The sequence below is a fragment of the Seriola lalandi genome, unplaced genomic scaffold (genome assembly GCF_002814215.2).
Source record: "Seriola lalandi dorsalis isolate HSWRI2012SDOR001 ecotype SW California unplaced genomic scaffold, Sedor1 jcf7180002054505, whole genome shotgun sequence".
Taxonomy (NCBI): Eukaryota; Metazoa; Chordata; class Actinopteri; order Carangiformes; family Carangidae; genus Seriola; species Seriola lalandi.
In genome coordinates, this window is record NW_019525058.1 from 905,673 (window position 1) to 921,321 (window position 15,649).

The 15,649-nt window shown below is 43.7% G+C and overlaps 1 protein-coding gene across 1 annotated transcript in view; it reads right to left on the bottom strand.

Annotated features, from left to right (window-relative positions):
• ptprua (protein tyrosine phosphatase receptor type Ua) overlaps positions 1-15,649 on the bottom strand; it is a 196,953-nt gene that overhangs the window by 126,293 nt on the left and 55,011 nt on the right. The window contains exon 2 of the mRNA XM_087175836.1: positions 15,120-15,248. Coding sequence (XP_087031962.1) covers positions 15,120-15,248 — 129 coding nt within the window. The remainder of the gene's footprint in view (positions 1-15,119; positions 15,249-15,649) is intronic.

Genomic DNA, 15,649 nt, shown 5'->3' on the forward strand with positions numbered 1-15,649 from the left:
CAGTCCACAGAGAAATGCACACAGCCTGTATTCAGAAACTGAGCCTTAAAACCAGCCGTCAGGACTTCTGGAACTTTGTGATGTCACAACGAAGCAGTCACCAAGCCCCGCCCACCTGGACCCACCATCCAAACCTTTACAGGATTTGGTTTCTCGAGTGCTTTACTTTTATTGGATCACTCAGAAAACAGTCAGCCAATTGGGAGAGAGCCTCCTCTCTTCTGATTGGTTCACCAACTTGTTGTTACTAGAGCTCCAGAGAGAAGCCTGAGAGAGGAGATGTAAAACTACACCGAGATAGTTTTTATATCTTCTTATGGATCAACACTTCAAAATAAAACACTGAAAAGTGTCAAATATGGACCTTTAAGTTTGCATTAGGAGCTAACAGTATCAATATCTTAAAATAGAAGGAGATTTAAAACTAAAAAAGAGGAGAGCTGTTGAGGTAAATATAATTCTTGACCAATATTTGAATATTTACAATATATTCAACACAGAAAAGGTCACAAGCTGGGCAGAGCAGAGCTAACACTTTAGCAGCGCTTCAACAGGTTTAAAAGGAAGATAAGGATGTCTTCCCATCCCCAGACAGAGCTTTCACATTTGGATGCGAGCGGCTGAGAGCGAAAATATTTCCGTTTGACATCATCATCTCCAGCAGCCTCCAGTCCCAGCCCTCATTTCCCAAGTCGCTTCAGCGTCTTCAAACGCCGAGCAGAGTGTAGAGGATATTTAGCAGCACCATTTCAAATTTTAATCCTACAAACTTTCAATTTCACCGTAGCTGACATGAGCAAAAAAAAAAAAAAAGAAAAGGAAAAAAGCGCTGTGTGAGAATGAAAGAAAAAGAGAGAGATAGCGACAAGCACTCATCAGTGGGCAGCAAGCAGGAAGACGAAGAAAAAGAGGCAGCTGAAGAAGAACCCAATTACCCATGTGGGGGAAGCCGACCATGGGGAAGTGGAGCGCCGGGGCCCGCCTGTTCTGCGTTCGATAACCCTCCCTGTGTCGTCCCTCTGTGTCAACCAGAATTTTATCAGCCACTCGGAAGGAAGAGACTGCTGCCGCATAGGCAACAACAACAACAACAACCTGCAGCCAAAAAGAGCCGCAAGCCACAGACGGAGACGAGAATTAAGAGAGTCAGGCCGCCACGGGGACGACTGATATGTAACACACGAGCTGAAAGGAAATGGAGTAGTGTGAAATACTAACACACACGGAGGGATTCATCACACACAGAGCAGGAAGGAGGAGTGTGGAGGAAGAATGTTACAGGCATTAAAAACTAGGGCTGTACCAATACATTGGGCGGGACGTGATAGGCCTCTGCTGCTTGTACCGCATGTAATCTGCTCAAGACTCCTGCTCTGAACGGGATAAACTGTTTACACAGATTCAATATTAGCACAAATTATCAGCGATAACCGAGTTCAAAAAGCTGCAGCTCTGCGTTCAGATTAAAATAACATAATACATCATGTCTGCTGCTGATGTATTTTAGGACAAAGAGAAGAAACTAATAACAGTTTTGTTTGCTGCTCCAGACAAGACGCAAGAGAAGAGCGGGATGTTATTTTAGCTCGACAATATAAACTGCTCCACAGTAATTAAACCACTGATGTGTTGATAAATCAATAAATCATTCCCACGTTTTTGGTAGCAATGTGTAATGGCTGTAAGGTTTGTTGAGGGCGGTGCTGCTGCCGCGGCCTCATAATCACACCACGACCTTCACAGTGTAATGTCAGCCCGCATCAGCCCATCAATACCTGCAAAAGTAGCAACAAATTAATTAGGAATGATTCAGTAATTTAAGTTCATTTAGCATTTTGCTGAGAGATTTCTTAAGACTTTTCAAACCCTGGAAAAACTGTTTGGGGGGGGGGGGGGGGGGGGGGTCAGAAGTTCACAATCCTGACCAGCACAGCTCACGTGACACGACCTCCTCAGCTGCATTTACCAACATGACAACATGAACTTGGGCTTTTTCCGGAGCAAGAAAATGGAAGCTAAGGACTGAGGAGCAAGAAGAAGCAGAAGCTTATTGTGCAAATGGAAAGAAATGTCAACATGAGAGCAGCTTCACACCGAGGACAGGAGACAGTGATGCTTTCTGCAGGGATGTAGAAACACTAATGGGCTCGTAGTCGGATACTAGAGACGTGTTAAAGAAGCTAGGTGAGAGGAAATGTTGGTTGGATTGATGTTGGGTTAAAACCGTCAGGTCAGAGGTCAAGTTTAAGTTTCCATCCCACGTCAATTTAGATGATTGTTTATCATTAGATAAACGTGACATGAGCATCACTTTGACAAGCTTTGTTTAACATGTTAATTTAACAACAATTAATCAATTCCACAGCTGCACACCACTGGGTTGTGAGGAAAAGGACAACGTTAGGAGAAACAAACCACGCAACTGCCCCCCCCCCCGGACGGCCCCTCATTTTAGCCTCATTTTGCCATGACAACTATAAACCCTGTTAATCCTCCCATGAAGACACTACAGTGAACTGCTGCTGCCCAAAACTCCCCTATGTGGGGCCCCTGATGATGTGTGCTGTAATTGGCATCTACCCATCGCCTGCATGTGAGGCATTCAAGGAACATCCGTAAATTGTAGCATCTGCCGACCAGCATCAACAAACATACAAAACATACGAATCCGTGTATGATGATTATTTCTAATGAAGGTTGAGAGCCGTGCTAGTTACTGGAGTTTCCCGGGAGAAACTTGAAATACGGGAGTGTTGCTGGGAAGAAGCAGGAGAGTCGGCGGATGTGAGCACATCAAAAGCTGATCAAACCAAAATAAAAGACAAAAACACCAACTAATGGTCTCAGTTCAGCTTCAGTCATGTTCAGATCCGCAGCGTTCACGCAGCCGTTTCCAGTATGGCAGTTTGCCTTTCCATTAGTGACCGAGTTCTTCCGGAGACCTCCGGTCATCAAAAGTAAGTCTCTCAGTTTTGGGAGTTTTAAAATGTTTGTGTCTGGTCTTTCAGGACCAGGAGGTCACAGACTCTGTGGTCTCAGCAGCTGCTAGTTAAAGGAGTTAAGGAGTCGACAAAAGTTCTTTGAAGGGTTTTGACTTTGTTCTGGAGTTCAGTCAAACTGTAGATTTCCTGTCTCTTCTCCTTTTCCTCACCACAGAGCTCCAGAGGTTTTGACCTGGATGGAAAATATCACTTATTGTGCATTATTTAAATGGTCATTAGTCTCGCAAAGCCTCATCCTTCCCGCGCACGGCTCTAGGCTTTCATTATTACATCAGTTATCAGCCCATTATATGCAAATGACTCATCCTAACTCTGGAACCTATAATGTATAATATATCAATTACACTGACAGTGTGATGTTTGCAGTGAGGGGATATGGAAATATGTCCTAAAGATAGCCGGCCGCCACCTGAGGGACGGAGGAGGAGGAGGAGGAGGAGGAGGAGGAGGAGGGAAAGGGAGAGAGGATGAAGACGGCAAATGCAGAAAAAAAACAAACAAACAGAGGAAAAGAAAAAAGCAGGAAGGAGAAAAAGAGAAGAAAAAGTAATAGTGAGGATGACAGGGGTCGCATGTAAAGTTCAGCCATTAACTCCAGATGAAATAAAACTATGTACAACTCCAACCCAACAATATTATTCATATTCCATCAGTATTAAAAACATGAAGTTTCATATTAAGATAGAAAATAAAAATGCATTTATTATAGTTAAAGTGGGACAAAAAGGATAGTGAAGAGATGGATGATTACCTCAATGTAATACAATCATACATACAAACCTAACACTGGTTAATTATATTTCATATGTACTGTATATTTACTATGACTGTGACTTGAGACTGCGCGCCGTGACTGTGTTGACTGCATTCACATTTTCCACAAGAAATAATAATAATAAAAAAACAAAAAGTGAAGAATCAGTTCGTACGAGCTCAGAATATGCAAATTCTCCTTCTCAGTGTTCCAGTTATTTCAAACCTAAATATAAGAGCTGGGATACTAAGACATCCTAACACGTCTTCTGCTGCCTGTGAGATGAAGTCTGAATTATTTTATTCATTCAGTTAAAAAGGAGATATTTGTGGTCAGGATATGAAAACACGTATGCGCACGGTTAGCAGCTTAACCTGAGTAAGAGTACGAGCTTTTAGCCGTTAGCCACGGCGCTCTCCGCAGCGGAGGAGGGGACTGTCGACTTGTGCCACATCCAGATCCATTAACATTTATATTGTACTCCAGAACGCTGTTACCATAAATACACCTGGAGTGATTCAGAATGTGAAAACTTCTCTCTGGAGTACAATCAACCCCCCCGCTCCTCGATCCCTGTTCAACCCACATATATTTAGATCGGCAGTGAAACAGAAGATGTTTGTATATTTGGATTCACAAACAACCTATTTTAAAAACATTCTACTATTTTTAATGTACTTTTTTTTTGTGGCTTTCTTGGCTGTTTACATTTATAAACTAGTGACAGGCAGATACAGACGGTCAGGTTTCTGTGGGTGTGAACTGATGTGCGAGAAGAGAGAGAGAGAGAGAGAGAGAGAGAGAGAGAGAGAGAGAGAGAGAGAGAGAGAGCCTTGTTATAATCAGCGGTAGCAACAGAGAGCAGAGGCCGTTTTGGAGTAATGGGACCTGTTTGTGGGAAGAGTCACTTGCGGTGCAACGTGCTGTTAATACCTGGTATTAAAAGCTCAAGCAAACATTGAAGGGCATCGGTAAAGCTAATAAATAATGCAAATCTACTCTAAATGCCTTTCATAAACTGCAGAGAGCTTAGAGAGGGCGTTCTGATTGACCCCCTTGTTAGCACAGGACTCGAGAACCACCTTCGCAGCCACTGATGCTGCGAACTGAAGCGAGAATGAGAGTTTTCTGAGGAGGCGAGTGGATTTCAGGTGACGGTCTGTCATGTGACGGGTCCTCAGCTCGTGGACGACCGTTTGTTTAAACCTAATTAGGAAGTTCGGCAGGACTGATGTTATTTGATTGCAAACTGGATACAGAATCAGTGATTCAGCTGAAAATCAATTCAGCTGCCTCTGCTAACAAACCCCGCATTTATGTTTATGCATGTAATGCTATTTAATAGAAGGCAACACAGGATGTGGCTGAAACACGGACCGGAGGAGGGAATTAAAAACCCCCGACCCTCCAATTAGTGACCGACCCGCTCTACCTTTCCCCCGCCGGTGGCCTGATATGGCGGCTATTAAAAGGTTCCAGGATGTAAATGGTTAATGTGCAGGACGTATCATCATTTCTCCTACAGAGTCATTAAGGTGACTAGAATCAAAGAGTGAACTTGTAATATTACTGGATATAGTTACACACCAACAAGGTGTCATTAGCGTTAGCCGTTACCTGCGCTACACAGCGCTACGGCTCAAAGTCAGTCGATAACAAAAATGGCGTACACGTGATGCTAACAACATATGTCCGACTCTTTCGCTCTCTAATGACGACGGCCAGCGTCTCGGCCTCTGTTCACAGGCCTGTCAGCACAGACGTGTTCACATTATTATCATACCTGCTGCAGAGACTCAGTAATCCCTCGTATCGCCTGCCATTGAAAAATCTTCCCCTTTTACAATCAGCTGATTATAATGGTCAGCAGCGGTTCTCCAAAGACAATAGTGAATCAGGCAGCGCGCACCTAATCACATCTCTGTCTAGCTGCATAATAAGCCAATCAACATGTGCTGTCAACATCATTTCTATAGCGTCACACTCGTGCAGTTGATTCCCCCGGTGGATAAGAACGTGCCTTTACCCCCCCCCCCCGACGACAGCTGATGCACACAATGTGCGGCGCTCAGGGTCGAGCCTTATAGGAAGGGAGAAGACGGGACTTTGTTATCGTCGGTCTTCTTCCAACACAAAGTGCAATTTCACTGTTTGTCCTGAGCCTTTATCGTTCAATGTGCCACGAGAGGATAAGAGATCAACAGGCAGGTAAAAGTTCCACATGGAAAATTTTTGCTCCTTTGATAAAAAAAAAAAAAAGGAAAAGCTCCATCAGTCGCCTTCAGCGTATCAATCCTGAATCTCCCCTTTGTGTGCAGAAACATCTGGCGTCCCCAACAACACATCGCCTCTCCTCCTTCAGTATATATTTTTTTTCCTCAGCCTGTTTTCATTTATCGAGTCTGTCTACGGTCTTGCTTGTGGTATTTAGTGGGCTCAGTCTGCCTCACCCGAGATACACACACAGATGGTTTATGTCCTCCCCTTAACTTCCCCCCGAGTCTGATAAAAGAAAGTAAATTTAGAAACCTCAGAGGAAACAGACGGCTGCAATGACAAGTGTCACTACTGCAAGAGGAAGATTCTCAGTGTTTCACAGAACTGTCAGGAGCGTTTATCTGCGACACCGGCGACAGCCACAATCTGACGCAACCGCCGAGTTCATAAAAACAGACTTTTAATTTATAAATACGATGAAATGTTTATTTCAACAACAAAAAACAAAAGACTCAATAAAAAAAAAGGTGTAAAAAATTAGTGGCTGTTTATTACAACAGCTGCATTACAACGAGCTCAAAAGACCAAACCAGTGATTATCGCCAAGGTTGTTGCCAAAGTCGAGACTTTAACCAGCGGGCGCCTGAATGTTGCCGTGAGAAAAAACAATATCATGATGTAGCTCCATCCGCGGCCACTGTAGTGAAATCACTGCCCAAGTTATTAAGGCTCATTTGAAGACTGATGGTTGTTTGTCGCCTTAGCTTTACTGCTCCATCTTAAGTGGCTAGACTTTCGACTTCCCGGCTCTGCAGACGACAGGAAGCCGTGACGGCGATCGCCGAGAATCGATTCATCGCTGCTTCCCTCTGCAGGTGGAATGATGTTTCTGTCTGTTTTAGTCCTTAAACGCATAAAACAGTTAGAAGAAAAAAAAATCCTTTTCTTTAATGATTCAGCTTTGATGAGAGGTTCATGTTTAAAAGCCAAGTGGTTAAAGTTATAGGTCCATGAATACTGTATGTCTGAGCATTAAATATGAAGCAGGAGGGGAAAAAACTGCCTACCAGCACTTTTAAAAACAACTAATTGCTGCATTAATCTGGGGGATCTGGCAAATCTAAAAGCAAATACTGTTGGTCTTACATTTATTTTTATGTATGAAATAAACAAATAGAGATAAAAGGTGTTAGTTATTGAGCCCTGTGTCTTTGCCTCGTCGTAAACATGAGAGTGTCAGTTCTCTGCGTCTAACTGCTGGAAAAGAAAGCAAATACACTGAGAGTCAGACCGAGTCTTTTAAGGTTAGAGGAAAGATTTTAGTTTGGATTGATTGATTGATTGATTGATTGATTGATTGATTGATTGATTGATTGATTGATAACTCGCCTCTCACCGACGTCTCCGATTTAAAAATGGGTGGTTTTCCTCTTCATGCTTTACAAACACATGCAGACAGAACAACAGAACAAAAAGCGTCTCGGCGGCACGAAGTTTAACACACTCTGCAGTTTCTGCCGCTGTGTTGTAAACGCTGGAAGGACTTGAAGAGCTTCCACTTTCGGATGCAACCTGCGTCCTCTAAGATCATCTGATCTTTGACGGGATCCAAATAATTGAATCGTTGTTTTTATTTTTTTCCGTTTTTAAGAACCGGGTCCTCTTCGGCGCCGTGTTGCAGGAGGACGTGAGAAAAACGGGGTTCGATGTAAACGGTGTTCTCTGATCCGACATCTTGTTTGAAAATATATGGATATGCCTTAAAAAGTGGATACAGCACCCGGCCCCTGCTCCCAGTATTTATGAATAGGCCCCTCAGCAGTACACGGACCTCACTGTGCCTCCACAACAACAGGCCTCTCCAATGCTGACAAATTCAAATAAGTCATGGGATCAAGAGAAACTGCTCTCTGTTAATGTGCCATTTAAATGCAAAGAGTCATTCTGCCTCCTCTAGTTAGTTTTTTTCTAGTCTGGGGCCGGTCTCATCAAAGCCGGCAGCCAGAAGAGCGGGGACAGGCGAGAGGGCAGAGGGTGGAGGCACAAACCATAAAATGTTTGAAGTTCTGCTCAGCAAATGAGCATCATGTTCAAACCCCAAGAGGGAAGTTTGAAGGGAGAGGAGCCTCAGAAGTTTAGTTTGCTTTGCTTCCACTTTGCCGAAGCTTTGAGCATTTTGGACCAGCGCCGCGACAGCATTCGCGGCTCAAAGGTGATTCATGCCGAAACCAAAGCCGCCATTAATGATGACTTCCTACGAGCCGCGTGATATTTGCATTCTGTCTGTTTGAAATGGCAGAGCTGAGTGTGTGAAGGAATCTAAAAGCAGACATTATCTCTCCGCGTGGATGACAGCGATGAAAAGGTCTGTTCTCCTCAGCGCTAATATACGTGTTTCCACCTACATGTCCGACGAGCTGCATATGGAAAATAAATAAACATGTCCTTTTTTCCATTTGTTTTGAAAGTTGATATGCATATGACTGTTTGATCCGCCTGCTCTCTCGTGTCTTCTTAAAGGGCGAGTGCTGACACGTTTTTCACTCTGATTTACAGATGAAGCCGAACTTTCTCTGAACAAAATGAGATAATGAGGAATCAAACAGGACTGTGAGAAACACTAAACTGTGCTGAAGTCAACCGACACTTTTTATTTAAAAATAAAAAGATAAAAAAAATGCAAATGCTGTAGACGATGCATTAAATACATGAGCTGGTCGTGCTTGAAGGCGCTGTACGTCACGTCGTGTACGGCGGGCGTGAGACGTCAGGGAGCTGAGACTGCTGCTAACCACTTGTTTCTCTGATAACTTATGAACGAGACGTTCAGGAAGTTTCTACCAGCAGCCGAATTTACCGCAGAGGTTTCCTCCTCTCCATAACCAACGGACCAGGGGATTAAAACCAGTAAAAAACACAGAATAAAGCAGTTTTACGTTAAAGAAATCAGTGATTCACCAACTCACTTCAGTGGACACCGGACGTCTGCGAGCTGAGCTGTCTGACATTTACGCAGCTTTTTTTTCTTTAATAACCTAAGACCCAGACCTCCAGTGACTAAAATCCTTCATCTGGTTCAAATACATAGTTGAAAATGACCAAAGTGTAAAAAGTGTATCTTTAAAAATGTGGCAGGTGAAATGACGCTGACGCTGACTTCTCTAAGTTTGAGAATTACTGGAAACATTTTGGATAATGTAAGTTCACCACTCAAATAGATATAACACAGGAAAACACAGAGGGGGGGGGGGGACAAAAAAGATCCAGACAATTGCCTCCTGACTGGAGAAAGAAAGAATAAGATTTTTTGACGAATTATCCGACACTGACGGTTTTAAAGTGCTTTTAACTGCCTCCATGTCTCAGCTGCTGCGGTTCGGATCAGTGGGACAAACTACAATAACTTAGGTCCCGCTGTTTCCAGAACACAACACCAGCGTGTACCTGTCCTCTTCATCTAGCATGCAGTATGTTGGCCCGACGTCTCCCCCTCCGCTGCCCGCTGAAAACCTGCAGAAAGCCTCTGATCTAGACCAACCGTGGTGATATCGACTTAACTTTAGTCAATTCTTTCTTCTTTTTTTTTTTTTGAGTCCTCCGTGGCTTCAATTTAATTTAACTCCAATAAAATCTCCCTCAAGGGCCTCTGAATCTGCTTTGCTTTGCTTAGCACAAGCCCGTTCAATTTTACTATCAAAAGAACAGCAGAATCACTGTCTATCACACACAGCGATCATGTCCGTTTTCCCACAACGCTGCAGACACTGAGCCTCGGCATCTTACACCCTGCGTTACGATGCTGATAAGCAGATTGAAACACTATCATGAAAAAAAAGAAAAGAAACTGCAAAGCTGAAGGGGCGTGACATGTTCCTTCTTAGCTGCAATGTTTCATGTCATTGGTATTCCACCGGCTGGTGAGCACAAATCAATACTATTGAGCCACTGGTGCCCAATAAACTAAGTTGTTGTCTCAATTTCAGTGTCTTTAGCGTCTCTGAAAGAATTTAACGCCCTTGGAAAAATTCATGTTGAAATGTATTTTTGCAATGTCCCCCCCCCCCGGAGAAAGCGTGACCTTGAAAATTCCACCTGAGCTGCAGGATGAACCCGAGGTTTTCTTTTTCTTCACTAATGTTTGAGAACAAAACAGAGACGGCCGACTTCATACTAGAGATCTAGAGGTGAGGTGCAACACTTTGACGTCAAATCAATTACTTGCTGAATTTCACACTGATGCAGTGTGATATATATATATATATATAGAAACATAAATGTGAATACTGTGCAGTAGTGCTGGGAAATAAGACATTTAGCCACAATCATTTTTTATCATCATTAGTTGATATTAGTAAATATCACAATATAAATTCCAGCTTGTGACTGACGCACTAAACAACGTCAAAGACCAGAGGTGGACAAAGTACTGGAATACTTGCTTTTAAAAAATATAAATACTTAAAAGTCCATATTTTACATGTTTCCTATGTTTTATTTTAAAGTATTGATCTGTGAGAAGATGTATTTGTGGTTTTACATCTCCTCTCTCAGGCTTCTCTCTGGAGCTCTAGTAACAACAGGTCGGTGAGCCAATCAGAAGAGAGGAGGCTCTGAGCCTTTTGATTGGCTTAATATCTAGTATGTGATCTTGGCACGCAGGAAAGTTCAACATCCAGTACAGCGGCTCTCCAAAGGACAGAGGAGGATTGGAGTTAGTGTAGTGTGGAAATAGCTGCTGGTCCTTAACACAGCCTGTAGTTCATGTTCGACCCTCGCGAGTCTGATGACGGGATCTCACACAGCCACACATCAAATCTTCATCTCTCATCCAGCATCATCTGAGAGGAACATTCAAGTCGTTCAAGCATGTGCTCATCCCGCCTGAAATCGACCTTCTCTAATGGATGAAAAGAAATAAAAACAAGCAGCCTTTGTGGCGCTGCCAGCCCCTGAGGAACACCAGGAAGTGTAATCAGCAATGACCCATGCTAGACTCCACCAATCCCAGGGAGTTCGTTAACATACCCAGCCTGCCCCCAGGGTGGGTATGTTAACGGCGGAACAAGCACTTGATAACTGCGAATGAATTATGAAATCCCGGACGTGCGCCGGCTCCTTCCACGAATCGCCACAGTTCACCATTCACACTGGCTTGTTTTCCTCTCGGACGTGTGCTTGCACAGCGATTCCTGAGAGAAAAAAAACAGACCGCTTTAAATAAACATGTATGGAAAATGTCAGCGCAGATTGGAGGCAGGCCACCTGTGTAGATGCATGACAAACTTAAACAGAAACGCAGCGAGGGACCCGACGTGGGAAAACAAGCTGTCAGTGGGTTCACGATTGGAACCTCGGGTCCAAGGTGCTGAGATTGTTTGGCATAAATCACCGAGGGAACCTGGTGAGCGTGCGCACGTAGCCTGTAAGTCCATTTCAGCATCCATTAGCATCCAGCCTGAGTGGAAATAAAGCGTGTTCGCACTTTTCTTGAAAGACACGAGTGAGAGACGGCTGTGATTCCTGGTGAGAGAAGCCGGATTTCACAGCGCCTCTGCGATGTGCTTGTGTAATCACCGTGAGTCAGCGTCTTCTTTATTTTCTTTTTTAACCAGGGTGATCATGTTTGGAGTAACTCTTACATCACTTTCTAAACTTTTCTACTGTTACTGGAGAGGAGGAGACGTACGCGCTCAGCTGGGTGGAATAATGGAAGATCGGGTGGTTGACGTAAAAATCAATGAGCAATTATTGTTTCTGTCAAAATATCCCTGATTCTAAGATCTTATATTTGAGAATCTGCTGCTTTTCTTCGTCATATATGATAGTCAACATAGTTTATTGAATATATTCGGGTTCTGGACTGATGATGATAACATGTTAACAAAGAATCTTTTAAACATGGAGCAACATTAGCATTCCTGTTGACTTGTGTTTCTAACCCTGACAGATGAAAAGTCCCGACTTTCCACTCTGAGGAAAATATTTGTCTCTTCAGCTGCTAAATGCTCTCGCTGTGTGTGTGTGTGTGTGTGTGTGTGTGTGTGTGTGTGTCTGTTGTTTGGTGCTGGGTCTCTTTATAGAGTCTGAAAAATCTGCATTGTTAAAGAAACAAATAGAAAACTGAAATAATCTTACAGCGTGTTTCTATCAAGTTTTTTTTGGCCACTTGGGGGAAGAAAACAAAGTGCACAACACAACACTGATTTATGATCCAGGTGTTTCTGTGAACATCCAGCAACAACAACAACAACAATATTCCTTCGAGTTGTTTTCTTGTTTTTTTTTTTGCCCGTGTGGCAAAAGCGACTCCGATGTTCTCTCTGCTTTCAGATCCTAAAATGTAAATTCAAGCCAATATAAATCCAATATATATCCAAAATAAAAATAAATGTAAATTCAAAAAAATGTATGATTCACTTTTAGGTCTCAGACGAACAGGTTGCAGAACTTTTCTTTTTTTTTGGTGGCTACCTTAAATTGATTGAAAGGATGTAGGGAAGCATATATAAGCATTGTGCTTCTGCCTGAGTCACTTAGTTGTTACTGTCTGTATTGCCTATATTTAATGAGTGAATGCTAAACCTAAACAAAGAGCTAGTGGAGGATAGTTACCAGGAGAATCAGCTCCATAGAGTTGAGGGGTTGGGTGATAATTCTCTGTATGAGAAACATATTTTATAACGTGTTAAAAATATTGATGAGTGCAGCTTTAAGAATTGATATGACTCGTGCATACGGTTTTTGTCTGCTCAACAAAGCACCAACACAAGTTGTTCAGCTTCCAACTAACTGACAAAAACCCCGTCACCTCCAGTTTTGAGTTGAGACTGAGAAGTGAGACAGAACGGCTCCATCCTCTTTAGTTATTCAGCAATCCCCTGCATATCTATGAACCTCTTTATTCTTTGCACCAAAGGGCTTCTTGGGTGATTCTTTGATAAGTGAATAACTCTCAATAAAGCAGCACAAAACACAGGAACCAGCTGCGTCTGGGTTGCTCACGTCGCATTTGGGAGGAATACGGTGCAGGCAAAACGCATCCCGCGTCTGTCTGTGCTGAAGGAACACAGAGTCAGCTTTGTATAATGCATACAGTGCAGCAAGACAACCTGTCGAAACACAGTCTATTTGTCACAACAACTTCGGCACAAGGTGATGGAGGCGACGTACCCAACAGCCACCGAGTGTGTGCGCTCTCGCTTGCACGGCCAAGCTGCTTTCTTTCTGTTTAACATCCAGCCAGAGTTTGTTAGTTATAAATCATGAGTGAGTTCAGGAGGCAAATCCCCATCTCCAATGCAGATACATCTGAAATGCATTGTTATGCTTGGCGTCAGTCTCAGCTGAACAGAGCACGGAGAAGTCCGGGTACAAGTTTTTCGAAGTGTGAACCAGGAGCTGACGCAGCGGTGTAACTTTCACAGCACCGGCAGCGATAATAAAGCGGCTCCTCGTCTCTGGACCCGTCCACATTCAAAACCGCACCAGCATCCTGCCGCCACTACTGTTGAGGGGTTTGGATGTGACGTCCCCCCCCCCACCCCCACCCCCCCGTTCTGGTAGCTGACACAAACAGTCCCATTCAGTTTGCAGTAAATTTGTCTTAATTAAATGTGTCATTATTTTTATTCGGGACATTCACGGAGCTCCCGTAACGAACCGTCTGAAAAACAACACAGCACATAAAAGCCGCGGTAACTCTGCTTTATAGTAGTCTGGTGGCTGATTGTGTCAGCGTTGTGTTTCTGTGCCCAAACAGCATTGTTTATAACTCTGTTTCTAGACTCCGCTGGTAAATATCTCCAGACACTCGGTGCTCCTTTTGGTTCATGTTTGTTTTTACAAAATATGAATTCCCAGACGCCTGCCAGACTGCAGAGCTCACACCGTCGTGGGTTTGACTATCCGTCCATCAGACTCGCTTATTAGCAAAGTAAACTTTACCTTGAAAATGACATCTTCATAGTTACTCTACCCACAGCCGATCCTTTCCTGTTCCATCAGCACATATTCCTCAAATCAGGACTCAAGAAAGCGTTTGTTTTCCTGAGGTGGCGTCTTCTGACCGGGTGTTAATAGCTGCCGCCCTCGAAGTCTGAACTTCAGTCTCTCTTCAAAGGCGTCCGAGGTGTTTAACTTGTTTTTTTAACAGACAGAAATTGACGGGAGTGGTCATGTGAAGAATTTCAAAAACACACACACACACACACACACACACCTGGTCAGTCCTATCAGCAAACGCAGCTCTCTCTATTCTGTCACTGGAAAGGTGAACTGCTTTCAGAGGCTCTTCCTCCAAACACACACATGAAACATCACTGTTCTTTCCATAATAACACTCAACAATCACTTGAATCATATTCTGTTTAGTAGTTTCCACCTTTCAGTACGAAGAACATTGAGTTTTTACTGTTTCATCTTTCACTGAATCCATTTTTTCCTCCCCGATACGTCGACTTCACGTGAGCAAATACATCGATGACGTGGAATCTTTTCTTTTATTGACCGTCAATCATTAAAAAAAAATTAGTGGATTTTTATAGAAAAACAATCAGTGGAGGTGACTTGACGTTTATCAGCCATGAGCAGCGTCTGCAGGCCGAAGCACCTGCACAGCCTGAGAGGCAAAACCCAGGGTAAAAAAATAATACCTTCAAATCATTCACTTCAACTGAATTGCCTTATTGCTGAAAGGTGTTCTACTAATAAACGAAGTCGTCACACAGACATTAACAATGTTCGATAATGGATCCGTCCACCTTGTAATACATGTTCACCCCCCCCCCCCGCTGTGCTGCTTTCTTCTGCTCACTGCTCACCTGGAAATTAGTGCCCCTAAAAGTTGCTGCAGAATCAGTGAGAGACTCATTCCAAGCGCCTGGAATAGTCACTAGAATAGATGTTCATTTCCCTTTATTACTTTTCACATGAGAGCTGTGTAACATGAGCACAGTCCATAACTGCAGCGAGCGTCTCCTCTGCAGCAGATGTGCATTACACACCATGGTCCACAGCTCCCACACTACAGCTTTGTCATTGTCAGTCTGGGGTTTTTTTTTTTGGGGGGGGGGGGGATTTTCGCGCCGCCGGGCCACGGAGGCGGGTGCGGTCAGAAACCTCAACTGTGACACATATTTGAAACCTACCTCGGAGAAGATCCGGGGTCGGGTGTGGCCAATTGTAGGTCCTGATTAGCTGCCAGTCAAAGTCATCGTCTTGGCCCTGGCGGTACTCGCACAAGCCGGGGTCTGAGTCCTCATCAAAGGTACAGCCAGCTGCAGAGAGGAGAGAGCAAACCGGGGTCATAAAAAAACAAAAACTTCCAGCTACTGTCAAACTTTCTTTGCTTACACGCTACCAGGAGAGAAGTGTGGAAGGAACGCTTCACAGACCCTATTAGAGAAACACCGGAGAGACGAGTCCTCGGTTACATCACCACAGGGCTCACTGTAAATGTGTTAATACGTCAAACTCCTGAAGAATCTCTGCAGCCATAAACGAAAATTACAGCTAATGGTTGGCACTGGGTGGTCAGCGTGGACTGCCTATCTCATCTGTTCCCTCAAAAATCTACTGCCATTTGGTGCAATTAGCCCTGTGGTGTGAAAATGACACAGCAGCCACGGGTCACCCAGATAGCCAGAAATAATGGGCAGCAGTGCCAGAGCAGCGGATG